Consider the following 26,344-nt stretch of genomic DNA (forward strand, 5'->3'; position numbering starts at 1 on the left):
AGGAACATACTAGCTGGTACAGTGTTGTTGGTGTTCAAGAAGCATGAAGAAATCGTAACTATAAGGACTATGAAATTGGGGTGGCTGTTGCTAAGCTCAAATGACGGGCTCAAATCCATTAATCAGTAATTTAAAGCAAAGTGATAAGTCAGAGAACCTCCTTAGGAGCTTTAAAGAAACCCTCATTTCCTGTGGCTATGAGGCAGAGAGAGCTGAAAACCACGGACAGGACTTAAATTGTAAGACTGGCAAAACTTCAGAGAAGGCTGAATATGTCCTATGTCAAAGTCAGAGCTCTGATAGGGAAGGGAAAGGGTGCTGAGTCTGAAATGGGGATAACTGGATAGGCTCACTTGAGAACCTTAAAACCCCAGATTATCTTTTATCTTCTGGGCAGTGGCAAATGGCTTAGCTTGTTGGGTCAGGGGCCTGGAGGAAGCAAGATAGCAAGACTAAATGACTGGGGACAAGGAGGTCTCGGGAAGAGGCATCTGGATCGAGCTATAAGAGTTAACACTAAGTGTGAAGATCTCTTCATCACATGTATATGGCCACTGGACAATGTCCACAGTAGAAGAGGCACTCAGCAGCCGAGTGGAAAGGATGATTTGGCCTTTCCAAAAAGGCCAAAAAGGCTGACAGTAGATGTCAGCCAGCCTCTGTCACTGGCCACCCAGTGTGTGGACAATGGGCTCATGAACAGAATGGCTATGTTGGCAGAGATGGAGGCTAAGTATGGACCAAATAACATGGGCTCTCTCACTAACGCTCATCTAGCTAATGCTACTGCCAAGTGTCTGAGCTGGTGGCAACACAGACCAATCCTGAATTCTGGGTATGGAATCATCCCTTGAGGAAACTGATCATCTACTTAGTGGCAATTTGATAACACCAGATTCTTTCTACCTTGAAAAGAACAACACTTCATCCTGAATGAGACTGACCTATATTGTGGGTAAGGGTTTGCTTTTCTTGCCCACAGCGCTTTAGGCAGCACCACTATCCAAAGGCTCAGAATGTCTGGTCTACTGATGTGGAATCCCACATAATATCACCTGAGACCAAGGGACCTACTTTATGGCAAAGTAGGTATGGCGATGGGAATATGACCACAGGATTCAGTCACTGTACCACACACCATCCAGAAAGCTGATGGCCTGACTGAATAGTGGAAGGGCCCTATGAACGTAAAGCTAAGGTGCCAGCTTGGAATTCATGGCCTGTGAAGATAAGTTCTATTCTTCATGATGGAGTGTATATCTTAAACCAATGCCCATTACATGGTGTTGGGTTCCAAATAGATCCAAAGACCCAAAAATACATGGGTCTTGGAACCATGACATGAAAGTATGAGTGTTATCACTCACCAGAATTCCAACTCATACACAGGGAATTATACTTCCCTTCTTGACAACTTTAGGCTCTGTGGGTATAAATGTTCTGGTTTCCGTAAGGCACATGCTTCCACCGGAAGGCACATTGAGAAGCCCTTTAAACTTAATGCTCTGCCTACCATCTTGTCACTTGGGCTCCTCATGCCCACAGACCAGCAGGCAAAGAAAAGAGCGATTTATTGGCAGAATATTTTAAGGGTATACAGATGCTGTTATATAATGAGGGACAGATAGGAATAAGTTTGGCATTCAGGTGATCCATTAGGGCATATCTTGGTACTTTCATGCCCAGTTTTAACAGTAAATGGGTAAGTTTACCAACCACAGCCTGATAAGGGCATTGTACTAGAATCTCACACCTCTTAAGGATGAGGGACTGAGTCATCCCACCAAGTGAGTCATCTAGCAGTCCCAACCTTTTTGGCACCAGGGACCAGGTTCGTGTAAAACAATTTTTCCACAGACGGCGGAGGGTGGGGGTTGGGGGGATGGTTCAGGCAGTAATGCCAGCGATGGGGAGCGGCAGATGAAGCATTGCTGGCTCGCCTACTGCTGACCTCCTGCTGTGCAGCCCAGTTCCTAACAGGCTGCAGACCAGTACCGGTCCATGGCCCGGGAGTTGGGGACCCCTGATAGACCACTGGAGGTGCTAGCCAAAGGTGTGGGGAATCTAGGATGGATGGTAGAGGAAGGAGATATTGAGTATCAATTATGTCCTTGGGACCAAATGAAGCAAAGAGAGTTTTAATTTGTCCTCCTCACCCTCCTGTTTTCCTAGAAATTTTGACCAACTGTAATCCTGTATAAACTATACCAGGATGGAGTGACTTTAATGTGAGAAGCAAGTAGATCTCAGGAGTACAAGGGGTGGCTTATAGTGAATGCTGTTGGTGCTCTACTCAAACCTCATCTGCAAGCTGCAATGAGTGTTGACTGCTAATGGCTCACAGATGTCCCCTTCTCCAGAACATGCCCTTAGCCCAATGGGGGCTGCCTCATCTAGAAGGTTATACCGTGCAATAGCCAATGACTGACTGATATGGGAGTATAAAAGGCCAGCGCCCTTGCCTCAAGGTGGAACCAACTTCATGGTGCAATGTGTGCTCCAGAGTTCCTCATGGGATCTAAATGAAGCTGTTTTCAGTCGGGAATACATCCTTGCTTGGCTTTTTTCTGCTGTTCCATCTGTTTCCCTCATTCCCTTTCTTCTGAAGGTACTCCCTCCCTCAGTAAATCATGTGCACCAAGTATTCCCCTCTCAGGCTCTGCTTCTAAGGAACCCAGCTTAAGAAAAGATGTAAAGCAAAAACTGATGGAACTAAAAGGAAAAAGATCATAGATATTCTAAAACATCTTTTTCAATAACTGATGGAATAAGCAGATGAAAATATAAATAGAAACATGAATACATGGAGGCTAAACAATACACTACTTAATAACCAAGAGATCACTGAAGAAATCAAAGAGGAAATCAAAAAATACCTAGAAATACATGACAATAAAAACACGACAACCCAAAACCTATGGGATGCAGCAAAAGCAGTTTGAAGAGGGAAGTTTATAGCAATACAATACTACCTCAAGAAACAAGAAACATCTCAAATAAACAGCCTAACCTTACACCTAAAGCAAATAGAGAAAGAAGAACAAAAAAACCCCCAAAGTTAGCAGAAGGAAAGAAATCATAAAGATCAGATCAGAAATAAATGAAAAAGAAATGAAGGAAACAATAGCAAAGATCAATAAAACTAAAAACTGGTCCTTTGAGAAGATAAACAAAATTGATAAACCATTAGCCAGACTCATCAAGAAAAAAAGGGAGAACACTCAGATCAATAGAATTAGATATGAAAAAGGAGAAGTAACAATTGACACTGCAGAAATACAAAGGAACATGAGAGATTACTACAAGCAACTATATGCCAATAAAATGGACAACCTGGAGGAAATGGACAAATTCTTAGAAAAGCACAACCTTCCAAGATTGAACCAGGAAGAAATAGAAAATATAAACAGACAAATCACAAGCACTGAAATTTAGACTGTGATTAAAAATCTTCCAACAAACAAAAGCCCAGGACCAGATGGCTTCACAGGTGAATTCTATCAAATATTTAGAGAAGAGCTAACACCTATCCTTCTCAAACTCTTCCAAAATATAGCAGAGGTAGGAACACTCCCAAACTTATTCTAGGAGGCCACCATCACCCTGATACCAAAACTACACAAAGATGTCACAAAGAAAGAAAACTACAGGCCAGTATCACTGATGAACATAGATGCAAAAATCCTCAACAAAACACTAGCAAACAGAATCCAACAGCACATTAAAAGGATCATACACCATGATCGAGTGGGGTTTATCCCAGGAATCCAAGGATTCTTCAATATACACAAATCAATCAATGTGATACATCGTATTAACAAATTGAAGGATAAAAACCATACGATAATCTCAAGAGATGCAGAAAAAGCTTTGGAAAATTCAACACCCATTTATGATAAAAACCCTCCAGAAAGTAGGCATAGAAGGAACTCACCTCAACATAATAAAGGCCATATATGACAAACCCACAGCCAACATCGTTCTCAATGGTGAAAAACTGAAACCATTTCTACTAAGATCAGGAACAAGACAAGGTTGCCCACTCTCACCACTATTATTCTATTATTCAACATAGCTTTGGAAGTTTTAGCCACAGCAATCAGAGAAGAAAAAGAAATAAAAGGAATCCAAATCAGAAAAGAAGAAGTAAAGCTGTCACTGTTTGCAGATGACATGATAGTATACAGAGAGAATCCTAAAGACGCTATCAGAAAACTACTAGAGCTAATCAATGAATTTGGTAAAGTAGTAGGATACAAAATTAATGCACAGGAATCTCTTGCATTCCTATACACTAATGATGAAAAATCTGAAAGAGAAATTAAGGAAACATTCCCATTTACCATTGCAATAAAAATAAAATACCTAAGAATAAACCTACCTAGGGAGACAAAAGACCTGTATGCAGAACACTATAAGACACTGATGAAAGAAATTAAAGATGATACAAACAGATGGAGAGATATACCACGTTCTTGGATTGGAAGAATCAACATTGTGAAAATGACTATACTACCCAAAGCAATCTACAGATTCAATGCAATCCCTATCAAACTACCAATGGCATTTTTCACAGAACTAGAACAAAAAAATTTCACAATTTGTATGGAAACAAAAAGACCCCGAATAGCCAAAGCAATCTTGAGAACGAAAAATGGAGCTGGAGGAATCAGGCCCTTTGACTTCAGACTATACTACAAAGCTACAGTAATCAAGACAGTATGGTACTGGCACAAAAACAGAAATATAGATCAATGGAACAGGATAGAAAGCCCAGAGATAAACCCACACACATATGGTCACCTTATTTTTGATAAAGGAGGCAAGAATATACAATGGAGAAAAGACAGCCTCTTCAATAAGTGGTGCTGGGAAAACTGGATAGCTACATGTAAAAGAATGAAATTAGAACACTCCCTAACACCATACACAAAAAATAAACTCAAAATGGATTAAAGACCAAAATGTAAGGCCAGACATTATAAAACTCTTAGAGGAAAACATAGGCAGAACACTCTATGACATAAATCACAGCAAGATCCTTTTTGACCCACCTCCTAGAGAAATGAAAATAAAAACAAAAATAAACAAATGGGACCTAATGAAACTTAAAAGCTTTTGCACAGCAAAGGAAACCATAAACAAGACAAAAAGACAACCCTCAGAAAGGGAGGAAATATTTGCAAATGAAGCAACTGACAAAGGATTAATCTCCAAAATTTACAAGCAGCTCATGCAGCTCAATATCAAAAAGACAAACAACCCAATCCAAAAATGGGCAGAAGACCTAAATAGACATTTCTCCAAAGAAGATATACAGATAGCCAACAAACACGTGAAAGAATGCTCAACATCACTAATCATTAGAGAAATGCAAATCAAAACTACAATGAGGTATCACCTCACACCAGTCAGAATGACCATCATCAAAAACCTACAAACAATAAATGCTGGAGAGGGTGTGGAGAAAAGGGAACCCTCTTGCACTGCTGGTGGGAATGTAAATTGATATAGCCACTATGGAGAACAGTATGGAGGTTCCTTAAAAAACTAAAAGTAGAACTACCATACAACCCAGCAATCCCACTACTGGGCATATACCTTGAGAAAACTATAATTCAAAAAGAGTCATGTACCAGAATGTTCATTGCAGCTTTATTTACAATAGCCAGGACATGGAAGCAACCTAAGTATCCATTGACAGATGAATGGATAAAGAAGATGTGGCATATATATACAATGGAATATTACTCAGCCATAAAAAGAAACGAAATTGAGTTATTTGTAGTGAGGTGGATGGACCTAGAGTCTGTCATACAGAGTGAAGTAAGTCAGAAAGAAAAAAACAAATACCATATGCTAACACATATATATGGAATCATAAAAAAAAAAAAAAGGTTCTGAAGAACCTAGTGGCAGGACAGGAATAAAGACGCAGATGTAGAGAATGGACTTGAGGACACGAGGAGGGGGAAGGGTAAGCTGGGATGAAGTGAGAGAGTGGCATGGACATATGTACACTACCAAACGTAAAATAGATAGCTAGTGGGAAGCAGCCGCATAGCACAGGGAGATTAGCTCCGTGCTTTATGAGCACCTAGAGGGGTGGGATAGGGAGGGTGGGAGGGAGACACAAGAGGCAGGAGATATGGGGATATATGTATATGTATAGCTGATTCACTCTGTTATAAAGCAGAAACTACATACCACTGTAAAGCAATTATACTCCAATAGCAATGTTAAAAAAAAAAAACATGGAAGATTTGAGTATCATGGTTAACATACTGGACTGAATTGACTTTTATGGCACGCCATCCCCCACAACTGCAGAATATATATTCTTCTCAACTGCACATGGAACAATGATCAAAACAGACCACATGCTGGGCCATAATGCAACATTCAAAAATTTCAAAGGACTGAAATCACAGAGTATGTTTCCTGGTTACAGCTGAAATAAGCTAGAAATGAATAACAGAAAGGTAACTAGAAAACCCCCAAGTGTTTGGTTTTAAGCAATGACCATAGGTCAAAGAAATCACAATGAAAATGAGAAAATATTTTAAAGTGAGCAATAATGCAGTTACTACATATCAATTTTAAAAGTGCTGTTACAATCTATGTTTAGTGCTGTTAGAATCTATGTTTGATGCACTGTAAAATTTCAATCTTAAGTTCCCTAGAAGCAAACATTATTCAACAGCATGAGACAGAAAAGTTCATATTGCCAGCTAATTACAACTGGTTCAAATTTCATTCACCTCTACCAGATTATTGCTAGCTGGTAAGCCAACATCCTGATGAAATCATTTCCCCATGGGTAAAAGAAAAAAAAAAAGCCAAATCAAGAAAACTCAGAGGAACTGGTACCCACGATGAGAATAGCTTTGCTGCTAGAGGGATTTCTCTGGGTTTAACTTTTTTCTGACAACCAAGGCACAAATATATAAGGAACAAGCCTGCAGGCAAACTTCCATACAGAACCCTCCCTGGATACTTCTTTCCAAAGCTCCAGGGAAGTGGCTGCTTAGATTTCTGCCCAGCAGGCCACGATAAATAAATTATTTTATAGTCAATCTCTTGGTATGATCATTTTGGTCATATTAACTAGCTAACCAAAAGAAAAACCTACTTAATAGAATTCAACTTCTATTAATTACCCTAAAGTCAGAACACATAAAAAAGTTAGTGCCTACTGCTACAGTAAAACACAAAAAATTAGCTTTTATGTCATCTCTGTAATTAATCAGAGAAAATGAATAATTTTATGGTTTTTCTAATAAAAACAATGACCTCAGTAAAAAGCTATAACCTATAAACCTCCTGGCATTTGTACTTTTAGAACCCCAAGATAACACTGTATTACCAGTTGATGTTGAATATTTTCATGACGTTGCTTAAGAAGTTCTTCTGTCCTCTGCAAGAGACCAAATTCAGCTTTAAATTCAGCTATTATCTGATGCTTCTTTTTGAAAACTGTACTCTTGCTTCGAAGTTTACTGACATATCGTTTGAACTGTAAAAGAACATAACATGTAGTTTAATAAGTAGAAAAGTAGTTGCTAAGTACATATAACCTCAGTGTATTAGAAAAATTTTCTTTTCTACCATCCTACATGTGGGTCACAAGTACATAATAATAACTTAGTCTTATTAGAAAAGTTGGAAAGACTAACTGTTCAGTTAAAATATTTTGTGTATGTTTTTATTTTTTGGACCCATTAAACACTGTAAATCATTATACAAAAGCTATTTATTTTGGGCTTTACAAATAAGGATTAGGAAAACAGAAACTTCAACATTATAAAAGTAAAAAGGTTAAAAAGAAGAAGAAGGGACTTCCCTGGTGGTTCGGTGGGTAACACTCCATGCTCCCAGTGCAGGGGGCCGGGGTTCAATCTCTGGCCAGGGAACTAGATCCCACATGCATGCTGCAACTAAGAAGTCTGCATGCCGCAACTAATATCTGGCACAGCCAAAATAAATAAATAAATAAATATTTAAAAAGAAGAAGAAGGAAGCAGAAGACCATTTCTGGTTGTGGTCTTATCATGATATCTCTTATGTACTGTAATATTTTGGTGGCACTGGATCTACTGGGGTTAAAATAGCCAACCAGAATAGTCAACACTTGTAGCAACTATTTATCATTTAAGAAAGGTATTGTGACCATATACCCTAAGAAGCATCTGAAGTTCATCCCAAATGTTAAAAAGCTAAAAATATTCCAAATTAGTGGGAACTCATAGTTGCTTAATTCAGCTATTTACCTACTAATGATATTAAAGTTATAGCTACTCTAATGGAAAGACTCTGTTATTAAATAATACCAACAAGAGTTTGGAAAAACAAGTGAAGTGGATATTTACAGGAATTCATTTGACAAGTACTATTTATTAACTATTATGTACTAGGCACTGTGCCAGACACAGAGAATACAATGCTAAACAAGATGCTCACATGTCCTGCCCTCATCAAGCTTAAGGAATAGTGGGGGAAATAAACATTGAACTGATGTTCACAGCCATGGTGAACATTATGAAGCAGTGAAGGGACCCTGAGAATAAATAACAGGAGTTTAAACTGGGTTGTGATGAAGGTAGGAAATGTGGGGTTGGATTTTAGGGAGGTGGGTTTTGACAAGTTTCTCAAAAATAATTTAAGCCAGGACTGAAGTAGCAGGAATACATTAGAGGAAGGACAAAGGAGCAAGGAAGAGCATTCCAAGTAGAGGAAACAGCAGGTGTAAAGGTCCCAAGGCACTGGCTCATTAAAAGTATTGCTCAATATGAGAAGCAAATGTGAAAATTTTCTGGTATTTCTGAAACAGAAACATAACACATAAAAAAAAAAATCACTTTCTCTTATGTACCATTAGTACTAAGAATTTTTACTACATAAAATATTTTTTTCTGCTCCAACCTTTTATTAACTACATTATTTTTAAAATGTCCATAGTAAGAATCTGGCTTATTATACTTAAACTCATCACTTCAAAACAAAAGTAAGCCTCCATATTACCTAATATGAGAAAATTCTTTGATAATCTTAGCCTTTTAAATGCCCAATTCTTTACAAGGATAATTGGGGGGGGTTATAAATAATTTTATAAATAATAAAAGTAATGAATGTATTACTGAAATTTTAGAAAACGGAAAAAATTCACTCAAAGCCACTATCCCAATGCAAGCTCTATTATCATACGGTATTTTACCTCCTAATTTTAAAGGCTAAATCTAAGGTCAGTAATTATAAATTGCAAGGTAGCAAAATAGGAAGGAGAACATGTCTAAAATTTAGGTTTTTTTTTTTCTTAAAGACTTGATTGATTCCTGACTATACAAAGTCCTTAAAAATAGTAAGATTAAAAATTCTTCACATAAAAATAACCCTCTAATTCCTAGTTTAGACATCTTTTTGGCCTCTCCCGTTGCGCAGCACAGGCTCCGGACGCGCAGGCTCAGCGGCCATGGCTCACGGGCCCAGCTGCTCCACGGCATGTGGGATCTTCCCGGACCGGGGCACAAACCCATGTGCCCTGCATCGGCAGGCGGACTCTCAACCACTGCGCCACCAGGGAAGCCCTAGACATCTTTTTTAAACGTGACTTAAACTTTGAAAGAAATGAGGAACACATTGTGTTTTAGAGGAAGGAAGTTCAAAATATTTTTCTATTCATGACTGAGTTAGTTTTAATATTAAGGAATCCAGCCCACAAAAAGCAAATTATCAACGGCTGTATTACAGAAACAGTTTAAAAAATTTAGTCATACCAATGTACCTAGAATCTAATTACTTGCAATTTTTCCTTTTAAAGAATAAATGTGTAAGCCTGACATAACCACTGATTCAGAATCCCCAGACTAACTATATATTCTATTAAAAGTGTCCTGGGCAAAGTGCCCAAAATGAAATCAATCCTGTTCATCTGCTATCCTCTGTATTATCTAGGCCAATCTTCCCCTTCTCTATCTTGCTGTGCTCTGGAACTATTTTTAAAAGCTAAAAGCTATAAATGTTTTTGGTGAAAGAACAAACCTACCGATTACTCAATGTGCTCTATGCTGATTGGTTATTATTTGGCATTCACTGGACAAACTACCTAGGGGAAAGGGAGTCAGGGTCAGATTAATGACAGTTCCATAAAATTAAGCAATAGGTGGCCATCAAAGCACTCTAAGGGTTCCATTACCTTAGACTGAATTAGAGGAATTAGAGGGGAAAAAATGCATTATCCATGATTTTCTTCCATTGGAAGTTTTTTCTAACTATCATTTGGATTTTAGGTTATTTTTGAACTTTCAGATTATTGAAAAAAAAAACCATGATAAAAATATTGAAGCTAAATCTTGAGACACATTCTTAATAATTTCTATAGGCCATACTCCCAAAAATGGTCAGAAGGAAATTTTTTTTTTACCTTTAACTTAGTTTTTTTTTTTTATTTTTATTGGGTTTTGATACCTTCTGCCAAACTGCCCTTCAAAGGCTATTTATAGTACTGTTTATAATTGTCAATTTAATAAGCAGAATAGTATCTTATATTTTGTTTGCACTTCTTTATTAGGGAACTTCACTTTTTGCCATGTTAATTGTGCATTTGTGTGGATTTTTTAAAATGATATGCCTGTCTTTGGCTCATTTTTTAATTAGAGCCTTTCTTGTGGATCTGTAATAGTGATTTTCAAACTTTTGGGTCTTAGGAACCTTTTATTAATGATCTCAAAGGGATTTTGTTTATGTACATTGCTGGCATGATAAATCTGAGGGAAAAGAATAGAATACTCATTAGTAAACCAAATCCTACAACACGTAAAAAGGATCATACACCATGATCAAGTTGGATTCATTCCAGGGATGCAAGGATGGTTCAACATATGCAAATCAATCAATGTGATAACACCACATCAACAAAAGAAAAGACAAAAACCACATGCTCATCTAAATAGATGTAGAAAAAGCATCTGATAAAATTCAATATCCATTCATGATAAAAAATTCTCACCAAAGTGGGTATAGAAGGGGACATATCTAATAAACCCATTTATGACAAACCCACATCCAGAAGCTGAAAGACTTCCCACTAAATTCTGGAACAAGTATGCTCACTCTCACCACTTTTATTCAACATAGTATTGGAAGTCTTAGCCACAGCAATCAGACAAGAAAAAGAAATAAAAGGTATTCAAATTGGAAGGGAGGAGGTAAAATTGTCATTATATGTAGGTGACATGATACTCTACATAGAAAACCCTAAAGACTTCACACAAAAATTATTAGAACTCATCAGTGAATTCAGCAAGGTAGCAGAATACAAGATTAATATACAGAAATCTGTTGTATTTCTTTACACTAACAATGAAATATCAGAAAGAGAAAGTAAAAAAAAAAATTCTGTTTAAAATCATGTCAAGGGAATTCCCTGGCAGTCCAGTGGTTAGGACTCCACGCTTTCACTGCCAAGGGGCCAGGTTCAATCCCAGGTCAGGGAACTAAGATCCTACAAGCCATGTGGTACGGCCAAATAAATAAAATAAAATAAATAAGAAAATAAAATTAAATCACATCCAAAAAAAACCTAGGAATAAACCTAACCAAGGAGGTGAAAGACCTATACGCTGAGAACTATAAAACATTGAAAAAGGAAACTGAAGATGATTCCAAAAATCAGAAAGGTATCCCAAGCTCTTGGATTGCAAGAATCAATATTGTTAAAATGGCCATACTACCCAAAGCAATCTACGGATTCAATGCGATCCCTATTAAATTACCCATGACATTTTTCACAGAACTAGAACAAATAATCCTAAAATTTATGTGGAACTACAAAGGATCCAGAATTGCCAAAGCAATCCTAAGGAAAAAGAACTAAACTGGAGGCATAACCCTCCCAGACTACAGACAATACTACAAAGCTACAGTAATCAAAACAGCATGGTATTGGCACAAAAAAAGACATATGGATCAGTAGAACAGAATAGAGAGTCCAGAAATAAATTCACACACCTATGGTCAATTAATCTTTAACAAAGGAGGCAAGAATATACAATGGAGAAGGGACAATCTCTTCAGGAAGTGGTGTTGGGAAAGCTGGAGAGCTGTATTACCCCAGCCCTCACACCATACACAAAAATAAACTCAAAATGGCTTAAAGACTTAAATATAAGACATGACACCGTAAAACTTCTAGAAGAGAACATAGGCAAAACATTCACTGACGTAAACTGTAGCAATGTTTTCTTAGTTCAGTCTCCCAAGGCAAAAGAAGTAAAAGAAACAAATGGGACCTAATCAAACTTATAAGCTTTTGCACAGCAAAAGAAACCATAAACAAAATGAAAAGACAACCTATGGAATGGGAGAAAATATCTGCAAATGATGCAGCTGACAAGGGCTTAATTTCTAAAATATACAAACAGCTCATACAGCTCAATATTAAAAAACACAAAAATCCAATCACAAAATGGGCAGAAGACCTAAATAGACATTTCTCTAAGGAAGACATACAGATGGCCAACAGGCACATGAAAAGATGCTCAATATCGCTAATTATTAGAGAAATGCAAATCAAAACTACAATGAGGTATCACCTCACACCAGTTAGAATGGCCATCATCAAAAAGTCTACAAATAATAAATGCTGGAGAGGGTGTGGAGAAAAGGGAACCCTCCTACACTGTTGGTGGGAATGTAAATTGGTGCAGCCACTATGGAGAACAGTATGGAGGTTCCATAGAAAACTAAAAATAGAGTTACCATATGATCCAGCAATCCCACTCCTGGGTATATATCCAGAGGAAACTCTGATTCAAAAAGACACATGGGGCTTCCCTGGTGGCTCAGTAGTTGAGGGTCCACCTGCCAGTGCAGGGGACACAGGTTCAAGCCCTGGTACGGGAGGATCCCGCATGCCACGGGGCAGCTAGGTCCGTGTGCCACAACTACTGAGCCTGTGCTCTAGAGCCCACAAGCCACAACTGCTGAGCCCGCGCACCTAGAGCCCGTGCTCCGCAACAGGAGAGGCCACCGCAGTGAGAGGCCCACACACTGCAACGAAGAGTAGCTCCCTCGCTCACTGCAGCTAGAGGGGGCCCACACACAGCAACGAAGACCCAATGCAGCCAAAAATAAATAAATAAAATTTAACAAAAAGACACATGCACCCCACTGTTCATAGCAGCAGTATTTACAATAGCCAAGACATGGACGCAACCTAAGCGTCCATCAACAGATTAATGGATAAAGAAGATGTGGTATATATACATGATGGAATATTACTCAGCCATAGAATGAAATACTATGAATACCAAAGAATGAAATACTACCATTTGCAGCAACATGGATGGACCTAGAGATTATCATACTAAGTGAAGTAAGTCAGACAGAGAAAGACAAATATCATATGATATCACTTACATGTGGAATCTAAAATATGATACAAATGAACTCATTTACAAACCAGAAACAGACTCGTAGACACAGAAAACAAACTTATGATTACTGAAGGGGAAGGGGGCATGGTAAATTAGGACTATGGAATTAACAGGTACACACCACTATATATAGAAAATAGATAACATGGATTTACTGTATAGCACAGGGAAATGTATTTAATATCTTGTAATAACCTATAATGGAAAAGAATCTGAAAAATATATACATAACTGAATCACTTTGCTGTACAACTGAAACTAACACTGAGACTAACAACTATACTTCAATTTAAAAAAAGAATAGAATATTCAATCATTGGACCCCTTACTTCATAATGCATAAAAATCAATTCCAACTGGATTACAGACTTATATGTGAAAGACAGAATGAAAACTCTAGAATATAGGAAAATATTACTATGATTATTGAGATAGTAAAGGATTTATTAAATAAAACACAAAAAAAGCACAAACTGAAAACAGATGTTGATAAACTTGACTTTGCTAAAATTGAGAACTTTTGTTCATCAAAATATATATTAAGATATTAAGAATATAAGTCACAAGTTGGGAGAATATATTTACAACACATTAATCCAATAAAGAATTTGTATCCAAAAATACATAAATTAAACCTACAAGTCAATGAGAGAAAGGCAAATAATCCAACAGAAAAATGGATAAAATACTTGAATAGTCACTTCATAGAAAAGAAAATCCAAAATGGCCAATAAGCATATTAAAAGACGTTTGACCTCATCTGTAATCAAATTAGTAATGCAAATTAAAACCACAATAAGATGCCATTGTAATACCCACCCAATTAGCAAAATTAAAAAGTCCTTCAATACTAAGTGTTGTTGAAGATGTGGAGGAAATAGCACACCTATACACCACTGAGAGTGAGGGATACATAATTTAGGACAATAGATTGGAAGACAACTTGGCATACCTACTAAAGTTGACCTGTGTTCACCCCATGCCCCATCAACTCCACTCCCACAAACAGCAGGGTTTCTCACACTTAGCTATGGTGATGGACCAGTTTTTAAAAATTTCTAACCATTTGTGGACTGGATACTTTTATAAAATAACAAAAATGTCTATACAATATCAAATTACTATAAACGTTTCTAAATGCTTCCTCTTAATTTATATGGTTGTGGCTTAGTAACTTAACAGTTTGTAGACTAGAACTGGTCTTCAGACCACACTTTGAGAAGCACTGTTCCAGGGCAGTTCATCCTGAATGGGGTATGCTCCAGTATATTCATGTGGCACAAATATTATGGGTGTGCCAAGATGTGCAAGATATTATAAAGAACTCCAAAGCCAGTCATCCTCAGCTATAAGCAGCCTTATCCTTTTACCTCAGTATGCTAAACAATAACCATTTTCTTTAAGTGTCATATTGTGAAAAAAGGTAAGAAACGGAACACTACCCTGGAAAAACCCTTGCTCATAGTCACTGGGAGACATACATAAGAATATTGATACCGTTTTACTTTTTTTTCCCATAAATTTATTTATTTTATTTATTTATTTTTGGCTGCGTTGGGTCTTCGTTGCTGCGCACGGGGTTTCTCTAGTTGCAGCAAGCGGGGGCTACTCTTCCTCACAATGCATGGGCTTCTCATTGCTGTGGCTTCTCTTGTTGCAGAGCACGGGCTCTAGGCACGCGGGCTTCAGTGGTTGTGGTGCGTGGGCTCAGTAGTTGGGGCTTGCGGGCTCTAGAGTGCAGGCTCAGTAGTTGTGGTGCATGGGCTTAGCTGCTCCACGGCATGTGGGATCTTCCAGGACCAGGGCTCGAACCCGTGTCCCCTGCATTGGCAGGCAGATTCTTAACCACTGCGCCACCAGGGAAGCCCCCCGTTTTACTTTTTAAACTACGTATTTGTATTAATCTAAACAATTATGATTAAAAGAACAATCCACCCCAAAAAAGCCCATCACCAACAAAAACCTAACAGCTGATAGATTTTATTTTGAATAGACTTAGGGTATTAAAAATTAAATTTTCTCATAATTCTGTGTAATAATAACTTATCTGAGCAAAAATTCACAAATTTATAAATTAATCATTAAAGGTCCTAGGAGCAGTACAATAGGGTCACAGAAGCAGTTCAGAGAGTTGTTGAGACCAACGGGCTGTGTTGTCAGAGAAACATGATTTCAAATCCTGACCCCACCACTTAAAGTGACCTTGGGGAGGTTTCTAAATAAGATCTATAAAACGTACTAAAGTTCTATAAAAATTGAATAATGGATAATGATTAATAATATCTGTCATTTTGTTTGAACACAGTTAAAAAGTACCTAGAAAATGAGATAATTTACTGTTCCTTCTAAATACTAAGAAACAAGGAAATGTCAAGTAATTAGAACAAACAGAAGAGTAAAGGTCTAGGGGTGACACAATGCTCTTTAGAACTAAAACAGAACAATCACTACTGCAAGAAACTACAAATCTACATACTCTGAGTACAACTATGTAAAATGTTTGTATGTATGTCTATGAACCAAGATTGGGAGAGAATGAAGAAATAAAAATAGCTGTTGCGTTGGGCAGGTAGGGTTATGAGTGAATTCTTTGAGATTTATTTCTTAAATATTTAAGTTAAAAAAATATTTTAAAGGAACTCTGGCATAGGAAATAAGCAATAAATCCTTGGAATATTAAGGAAAAAGTTTTCAATAGTGCACTATAGCAGGCCAATCAAGCAAAGATTGCCATTGTGCAGGAAGGCCCATTATAGCAGTTATTACTAATCATTTGGTCCAATACACATTTGTAATCTAAATTTGTCATTTATGAAAGAGCAGCCATCATTTTAGATGCTGAGATCAGTAAGATTAATGTTTTAATTACTTCTGACTTCAGAACCGATTTTACAGACTCAGCTCCTCTGTGATCAAAATGGTATTTGACAGATCTTCTTTCTCCTTTACCCATTTAATATGTTTTAGAACCTTTAATAGTAATGATCTAGGCAAGCTTTTTAAAAGGACAAGGCAGCTTATTTCCCTAAGTATGTAACCATTTACAAATGCTTTTCAAGCTTATCTGGAACTCAAAAGTATTACTGGATTCCAGACATCATTCTGGATATTTATGTGGAAACAAGAATCTCTGCTCCTGTTGCAAATTTCCAACTCAGTATCTGGTGTGAAACTATTTTCACAGTAATTAGCTGTGAAGACTTTATACAATAAGTACTTTATATTGTCCAGAACCACAAAGAACCATTTTTTAAAAATACTATTCCCCCTTTCACAGGGAAGAAACCTATAGAGAAATTAATACAACTCATCAAAGTTCAGAAAGAAAAACTGGAATAGAATGAATACTTCTGTCCTCAAATCCTGTTAGTCCACTATTCATGCTATTTTCCACTTATTAACTAAATCACATCTTTGTCAGGTATTTCATCAAATGATTTTTAAGCACAGAAAACTACAGAAATAGGCCCAAGAGAGTTAGGTATGAAATGGATAACACCAACTGTTCAAGAGTAGAACGAATATGCCCAAATGGCCATAATTTTTTTTGCCCATTTGTCAGTGTTCCTATTTTGTCTGAATTCAGACTTGCAGAAAACCTGAAAAGGCCATCTTTTAAGTCATGCTTCATGTCATAAATCATTTGGACTCCCTGAAGTCTCGTCTCAGAGTTGCTATTTGCTTTAAGGCATGAAAAAATGTTTTAAAGCAACTTTTGTGTTCTGCTAAAATGTTAGTCTTTTCAAATCACCCATCATAACAAGTGCAATATATATAGACATACAAATACTACTCAAACCTTTTTCCAACCTGTTAGTACTATGTTTTCAACTTTAAATTAGAAAATCTCACCAAGCCAAGCATAAACAATGCAATTACCCACATATGGTAGTGGATAGTTAACTGCTGATTCTCTTGAGAGAGTCTATAATAAGCAATATGATATATGCTAGTAGAAATCTGTCTTAATAGAAACTTGTGGTACAGGAACATCCATCTGGGAAACACAGGTAATCATACCATCCAAGGTCTCCCTGCTTCTGTTATAAATCAAATCACCACCACACAGCTGTTACTATATCTCTAATGGGGATTTCAACTGCTGTCCAAGCAGTTAACTCTCAAAAAAAATTTCTGTGAAAAGTTTTCACGTTTTGAGTTAACATTGTGGGATTACCTAAACTGCATACATAACACCCTACTTCTATTACAGTGAATTGGGCCAAATTTATTTGATTCTGTTTTGTTCCATCTCCTGGGAAATTTTAGGGGCCTTAGGTCCTGCTATGAACTCTAAAGAGTGTAATGTGATTTGAAAGGCTCTAAAAATATCACAGGTTTGCCTGGGCTCACTTAGAAGGGTGGATGATTCAATTACAAGTGTCAAAATTTGATTCCTAATTTTTCAGAATCTGACAGCTGCAGCTAATCTTGCCAGGATCCCTTATCTTCATTGTGCTTCTCTTTGAAGTATTTAAAGAAGATTTCATAATCTTTGCAATTTAGCTCTAGGATTTCTGTCAGTAGCTGTAGAATGAATTGGTTGGCTCTTTCTTAAGCTGCTTATTCATATTATTTGATCAAGCACATTGTAAAAGTAGCCATTAACTGCAAAACAGCTGAGCTTCTTGTAAGGTTTGGGAAGAAAACATAACGAACTTTAAACCCGTACACCATAAACCTGGAGTGACCTTTCAATGCATGAAATGACAATGGAACCTTAACCAAAGGTTCATTTGTTGCTATAAAAAATTTCAGACTCAAAAGGCACGCATTCATTTCAATCACAGTTCTGAGAAGGTTACTAGCATGACATCATTGGGGCTAATTTTTTGTTTTGCTTTTCAAATAATTAATGCAGAGATTCAGAGGTACCAAGGTGATGAAAACGGTAAAGACCAGTAGCTATTCAGCACTACTACAAGAAGTAGAGCTTCTATTCTTTGCTCTTCCATAAGTGAGACAAAATCATTAGGCTCAGATTGTTGCCTATGAATGGGTAAAAATCATATTTACCATGTGCTGTGTTTTGTCACACAGAGGGTTTTCTTCCCTTTTTTCCCCCAGATTCACTGAGATAGAATTAACATACAATAAACTGCATGTATTTAAAGTACAAATTGTTGCTGTTGTTCCATGCTATGATAGCTTCATATTTTGGGACAGAATTTTAATATTAAGTGACCTTATTTTTCCATAATTTGAAGTGTTATAAAAATGTTTACATAGAAATATCTTGCTTTATGCAGGATTCAGTGTGAGAGGAGATAGAAAAACAGTGTTATAGCATAGTATAATAGTTAATGTTCATAATTATGACTCTGAGTTGTCAATAAAAGGTTGCTGTGATCAGTATGATTTTAAGATAACAGAAAGAGCTGAAGTAGCATGTCTCCCACGAATCACACCATGTTACTATTTTCCCAGCTCACACCCCATAACCCTGAAATGTATTCCCATACCACTCTGTTAATGTGTGTTCTAACATACAGCTCACTTAAGATCACTTGTTAAATTTCTGACTCCCCTAAGAAACCATTAAGCTCTGTGATGGCAGGACCATATCTCTTTCTCACCACCATTTACTTAATAGTTGGCATGTAAAAGACACTTGGTAAATGTGTAGAAAACCTGAATAGAACTGTATAATCTAATCTAGATACATAATTTTTCATTAGAAAATTGATAACATTTAAAATGTCTTGGTACTTCAGTTGATAAGGAAAAATTATTTATATGTAAGTCTTCCTCCTAACCATAATTGTTTATTTTATTGTATAAAGTTATTTTTAAATACCTAATCAGAAACATAAATTTGCCATGTAATACAGTAGCCCCCACTTATCATAGCATGGAACAACAGAAACAACTTGTACTTTAAATATACGCAGTTTATTGTATGTTAATTATATCTCAATAAGACTGTTTGGAAAAAACAGGGAAGAAAACCCTCTGTGTGACAAAACACAGCGTATACAAAGCTAAGAGACAAATGACAGACTAGAAGAAAACAATTACCCAGATTAATCCAGAATATAGGTAAAAATATGAGAAACAGATAAGGAAAAACATTCAATTAGTACAAAAATGTGAGCGTACTTTGTGCCACTGAACTGTACAGTTAAATATGGTTAAAATAGTATGTTTTATATTATGTGACTTGTACCACAAAAAAAATTAAAAAAAAGAAAATACATTCAATCCATTAGAAAAAAATGAAGAAAGACAATAAAAGGGCAAACGACAGAAGAAATACAAGTGACCAAACATGTATGTGGACAGATGTTCAATCTTAATCAAGAAAAATGAAAATTAAAATGAAATACTGTCAGGATGATAAAAAAATAAAGGACTGAGGATCAAGTGCTGTTTTAAATAACAGAGGAAACAGATGCTCTTGTACGCCCTTGGATGGAATAAAGAAATTGTACATACATTCTATAGAACACAATGTAGCAATTAAAAATTTTAAAGTCCATGATAATAATTATTATTATAACTGTAGGTAGCATTTATGAAGTGCTTCCTATAAGCCAGCCACTGTTGTATACTGCTAAGTTGTATTAACTCATTTAGCCCTCACAACCACCATATGAGGTGAGTACTGTTATTATCTCCACTTTATAGATAAGGAAACTGAGGCACAGAGCAGTTAGGTAACTGCTGTAATTAACTGTTAGGTTGAACATCTAATAGGTGGCAGAGGTGAGATCTGCACATAGGTGTTCTGGCTTCAGAGCTGATCCTCTTAACCTCTAGAGAATAGCCTCTTCATTTACTGACATGGAAAAATCTCTAAGACGTGTTATTAAAAGCAAGTTGCACAATACACACGGTATAATACCATTCATATTTTTTAAAACTCACAAAACGGTATTATCTGTATCTGTATCTATCTCCAGAGAAAGGACTGAAAGGGTTTACAAAACTGGTGGCAGCGGTTTCTCTTTGGAAAAGGGTCTAAGGGACTGGGAATGGGGATAGGAGGTAATCAATAGGGACTTTTGTTTTATGTGTATTGTTTGCTTTTCAGACCATGAAAATGTATTCAGATATTACTTGCATAATCTGATTTTTAAAATATTATTCTATTTTATTTTATTATTATTATTTTTTATACCCTGGAATAAATCCTACTTGATCATGGTGTGTGATTCTTTTAATGTATTGTTGAATTCAGTTTGATTTGGGGATGGAAAAAGGTATTCCATGCAAATGGAAACAAAAAGTAAGCTGAGGTAGTAATATTAATATCAGACGCAATAGATTTTAAAACAAAGACTACAGCAAGAGATGAAGAAGGACATTACATAATAGTAAAGGGATCAATCCAACAAGGAGATATAACAATCATAGATGCATTCAAGATAGGAGCACCTAAATACACAAAGCTAATATTAACAAACATAAAGGGAGAAACTGACAGTAACACAATAACAGTAGGGGACTTTAATACCCACCTACATCAATAGACAGTTCATCTAGACAGAAAATCAATAAGGAAACACTGGCCTTAATGACACATTAGACCAGATGAATTTAATAGATCCAGAAAGAACATTCCATCCAAAAACAATAATAATACTAATCCATCTGTATCAGGGGTCCCCAAGACCATCCCCAGGTTCAATGATTTGCTAGGAGAACTCACAGGACTCAGCATAAAGTCATATTCTTGGCTATGTTTTATTACAGTGAAAAGGTACAAAGCAAAACCAGCAAAAGGAAAAGGCACATGGGGTGAAGTCAGGAGGAAACCAGGGGCAAGCTTCCAAGAGTCTTCTCCCTTAATTCCTCCAACAGCGAGTTGTAACAATACGTGTGAAAGGCTGCCAACCAGGGAAGCTCATTAGAGACTCAGCGCCCAGGGTTTTTACTAGGGGCTGGTCACGTAGGCATACTCTGCCTAGCCCATACCAAAATTCCAGACTCCAAGAAGGAAAGCAGGTGTTCAACATAAACCACACTCTGTACATACAGTTTAGGCACGTGAGCCATTCTTATCAAGGAATGGTGGGAATTCTAAAATCCAAGCTCCCAGATGCCAGCCAAGGGCCAATCCTGCAAGCAAGTTTTTCTAAGAATAGCAGTTTCAGGCTTGCTATGTTAACTCTTTTCTGCACACCATCCTTTCCATAATCCTTGTGATATTAAAATGCAGTTCTATTATGTCTTTCTTTAGTGTTTTGTTCTCAGCTAATTCATAATTAATTCTTGCTGTGAATGTTTCCAGACTTTTCATTTGTTTTAGTCACCTTCATCTAGACTCTGGCTTAACTATGTCTTTCTTAAAACATGAAGCCAAAAATGTAAAATAATATTCCAGGCATAATTTCACATAAATGGGATATTATATTTTTATTAATAGAGTATAATTTAAAAAAAAATTTTTTTTTTTTGGCCAAGCCACGCAGCTTATGGGATTTTAGTTCCCCAACCAGGGATTGAACCCTGGGCCCCGGCAGTGAAAGCGTCAAGTCCTAACCACTGGAGTGCCATGGAATTCCCAACATTTTGTTTTTTAAAGCTGCATTATTATTGGATGATTTCTGAGCAGCAGATAAAACTCAGATTCTATGACATTATTATTTATAATCCCATTAATGACACTTTGTTTGCTTAAGCACAATGTTTTTAACTACCAAGATGATTTTGAATCACAATTCTATCATCTCAGATTGACTATTCCTTCTAGCTTCCTGTCATGTCATGTGAAAATTATTAAGGGTTCTGGAGCCAGACTACTGCAATTCACATCATGGTACCACTAATTACTAGCAATGTGACCTTGGATAAGTTAGCATAAGTCCTCTGTGTGCCGTAGTTTCCTTATTTGTAAAAACTAGTAATAATAATCATATCTATCTCATATACCTCAATGAAATAAATGAGATAATGTACATAATAAACCTATTATGCTATCTGGCACGTTGTAATTACATAATAAACATTACTTATTATAATTAATCTAAGTTATTGATAAGAATAATAAATAGGTCAGGATCAAAGTTCCATAGCATTTTGGGGTGATTCCTCTCAGAGATGAAGGCAGTCAAAATTCTTTGAGAATATCAATTCCATGAGACTTATACTTTATTATGTATTTAAATCCAATATAGAAAACTTCATGATATAAAGGAGAGTTAGATATTATTATAAATTTTCAGTTATGTCAGAAACTGTAGTCTCTAAACTTAACCTTTTTATCACCTACCAAACACTTGTTTGAAGAGAAAGAAATCAAGATAGACTAGACTGGCAAGAAAATCTCCATCACTAAGAAGATAATTTCAACTGTTTGAGAAATTCCTACCTATGTCAGAAGTCTGGCAGAATAAGATTTTGCTGTGCTTATTCCTGTATATTGACTACAAGGCAATACAATGAAAATACAGTGTTAAAGTGATAACCAAAGTATAAGAAAAGCAAGAAGTATTTTTAGACTCTTCATCTTTTTTAATAAGAAAAATCAAGGGAACACAAATGAAAACATCTAGTAAGAACAAATGCCCGTAGCACTTGTCATCTGCAATCAGAAGAACTAAAATTCTTAGACAAAATATAACATCTGGAATATTGACTTTAATGGCAGTAGGAAGCATCAAAATGTACTTCAAAATGCACACCTCTAAAGAGAAAACGACAAAGGAATATAAATTACTATATGTATAGTATTCGTTACATTTATCCTTACAGTCACATTCCTAAATTTTTCCAAGAAAAGATTAATCAAACATCTACATATGGATAATCAAGGAATGAAGTTTCCGGCAAGTTTCTAGCAAGCTTTTGTTTCCAGTTAATGACTGTCTACAATGTGGTCCTATTTAGAGTCAAATATGAATCTTAAAATTAACTCATTCTAATAGTGTCTTGAAGAATAGCTCAGCATTCACTTAGGAGCACAGCTGCTGAGGCATTCAGATTTGGATTCAAATCCTTGCTCTGCAACTCACTGTGTGACTTCAGGCAAGTTACTTAAATTTCTCTAAGCCTATTTCCTCAATAATAAAATGGAGATAATATTTACCTCATAAGCTTTTTGAGAGGATGAATTAGCATATGTTGTATGTGTGTTTTATTGTAGTTAAATATACTTAATGTAAAACTTACCATTTTAACTATTTTTAAGTGTACAGTTCTGTGGCATTAAATGCATTCACAGCACCAGCAACTTGTGCAACCAGCACCAAGGATATGTTTTTGTTTTTATTTTATTTTATTTATTTTATTTTTATTTTTTTTGCAGTACGCGGGCCTCTCACTGTTGTGGCCTCTCCCGCTGCGGAGCACAGGCTCCAGACGCACAGGCCCCGGACACGCAGGCTCAGCCGCCATGGCTCACGGGCCTAGCCGCTCCGCGGCATGTGGGATCTTCCCGGCCCGGGGCACGAACCCACGTCCCCTGCATCGACAGGTGGACTCTCAACCACTGCGCCACCAAGGAAGCCCTGTTTTTATTTTTATTTTTTAGGTAAGAAGCAGATTTACTTAGAAACACACTCCAGAGTGTGGGTCATCTCAGAAGGTGAGAAAGGCCAAGGATATGGGTTTTAAAAAAAATAAATTTATTTATCGTATTTATTTATTTTTGGCTGCGTTGGGTCTTTGTTGCTGTGTGCGGGCTTTCTCTAGTTGTGGTGAGCGGGGGCTACTCTTTGTTGCGGTGTGCGGGCTTCTCATTGCGGTGGCTTCTCTTGTTGCAGAGCATGGGCACTAGGCGTGTGGGCTCAGTAGTTGTGGCTAACAGGCTCTAGAGCGCAGCCTCAGTAGTTGCAGCGCACGGGCTTAGGTGCTCCACGGCATGTGGGATCTTCCTGGACCATGGCTCGAACCCGTGTCCCCTGCATTGGCAGGCAGATTCTTAACCACTGAGCCACCAGGGAAGCCCCAAGGATATGTTTTTAAAGTGCTCAAGATTGAGCACACAGGTATTGCTTGGTGAACGGCAGCTAAAATGACTCAGTGCTATCTCATCACATCTTGAATCTGTGCAATTTATTTTATCTCTATTTCATATTTATTTCTACTGAATTGCTCCCAATCTGGAAAATACTAATATCAATTTTTAAGCTGTAAACTGTATTACTTACTTTCAAATTCTTCATCCAGGTAAATAAATACATAAAAATATTAAGAGCTAATACTTATTGAGCACTTAGTATGTGCCTGGTGCTATTCTAAGCACTTAACAGGTATTAACTCATTTAATCCACACTAATAATTCTAGGCGGTATATACTAATAACTGTCACATTTTACATGTGAATACAAAGAGGTTAAGGAACCTGGCCAAAGTCACCCAGCTAATTGGCTGACAAAGCCAGGATCTGCACTCAAACCAAGTTCTAGAGACCACGCTCTTAGTTATTCCACTATCCTGCTTCTCCCACATGCAGTAACATGGGGCCCACAGGAATGATTACTTTCAGATGCCAGATGTTATATGTTGACTTAACCTCTGAATTTCTCAGAAGCTTGGACATCCATTATTTCATGTGTTCTTCCTAACGACAATGAAGAGCAACTTCTCCCATTTTACAGATGGAGAAGTCATTTTCCTTAAGGTCAATAGGAACATGTGAGAGAGACCTGGATCCTGCTTGGCCACTTATTAGTTGTGTAAATCTTTACTTTTCCTGAGTTTCAATTAATTGTAAAATGGAAATAACAATAATACCTAAGAAGAAGAGAATATATGTTTGCCAATCATCTAGCAGAGAGCCTTATATAAAAATTGCTCAATAAAGGTTACCCCTCCCTTTCCTCATTCTCCTATTTGTGACTCCGGGCATAATATTCTTTTCAAACACCGTGCTACCATTTCTTGATACCCTCTCACCAACTGCATTAACAGATTGGTGGTAAAGAACATGATTTTTTGGTAATTACCATGTGATACCAAATGAAACCTTAGTGAAGTCCAGCTATATTATATAATTTTAAGTATAACAAACTTTCTCCCTTTTGTCCATATGGTCTACCACTTTATCAGAGTAGAAAACAAAATTGGTCTACCAAGATTTGTTCTTTATAAAATTGGGCTTAATGTTCCCCAATACCTTCTGTTCTTTTAGGTGACCGCCAAATGATTTACTTGATTTGTTCTAGTTTCTGACCAAACATTGTTTAAAAAATTAAGTTGACCTCATCATATCCAAAGTTATCTTTTTCCCCTTTAAAAAAATGTGTCTTTTTCTGTCATCAGATACTTTTCCTATTCACCATAATTTGTCAAAGATAAAAGCTAATAGCTTGGCACTAGGTTCTTTTCCATCACATTTGCAGAGAGAGGATATCTAATACTGAATTATAAGCACTATTCATGCCAAATATGGCCATAGCAATTGGTATTTCTGGTCAAATGGGCAGCATTTTCCTAAGAAAAAATTAAAATGCTAGGAGATAGCATGTTCTCTTACAAAGCGAAACTGCTGCATAATTAATATTTTTTTCCTGGATAGCAAGGATATCACAAAGCACACTCTGTTGGCTTCCAAGTATCATTTAAAATACTCCCATGTCTTAAAGCAATCTGGAAGTGGATGTTAAAAGCCAAAGGAATTTTTTTTTGTACTGCAGGTTCTTATTAGTTATCTATTTTATACATATTCGTGTATATATGTCAATCCCAATCTCCCAATTCATCCCACCACCACCACCCACCACGCCCTCCCCCACCACTTTCCCCCCTTGGTGTCCATACGTTTGTTCTCTACATCTGTGTCTCAATTTCTGCCCTGCAAACCAGTTCATCTGTACCATTTTTCTAAGTTCCACATATATGCGTTAATATACAATATTTGTTTTTCTCCTTCTGACTTACTTCACTCTGTATGACAGTCTCTAGATCCATCCAGGTCTCTACAAATGACCCAATTTCGTTCCTTTCTATGAAAGCCAAAGGAATTT

At 36.8% G+C, this 26,344-nt stretch overlaps 1 protein-coding gene across 8 annotated transcripts in view; it reads right to left on the reverse strand.

Annotated features, from left to right (window-relative positions):
- IFT81 (intraflagellar transport 81) overlaps positions 1 to 26,344 on the reverse strand; it is a 142,800-nt gene that overhangs the window by 27,982 nt on the left and 88,474 nt on the right. For 7 of the 8 annotated variants that reach the window (XM_027124805.1, XM_027124807.1, XM_027124806.1 and 4 more), the window contains one exon: positions 7,367 to 7,516. In XM_027124805.1, coding sequence (XP_026980606.1) covers positions 7,367 to 7,516 — 150 coding nt within the window. Of the gene's footprint in view, positions 1 to 7,366; positions 7,517 to 22,723; positions 23,062 to 26,344 lie in introns of those variants that run through there. The other variant, XM_027124813.1, reaches the window with a different exon arrangement.

The sequence above is a fragment of the Aethalodelphis obliquidens genome, unplaced genomic scaffold (assembly GCF_003676395.1).
Source record: "Aethalodelphis obliquidens isolate GAN/ISIS:26980383/991018 unplaced genomic scaffold, ASM367639v1 scaffold28, whole genome shotgun sequence".
Lineage (NCBI taxonomy): Eukaryota > Metazoa > Chordata > Mammalia > Artiodactyla > Delphinidae > Aethalodelphis > Aethalodelphis obliquidens.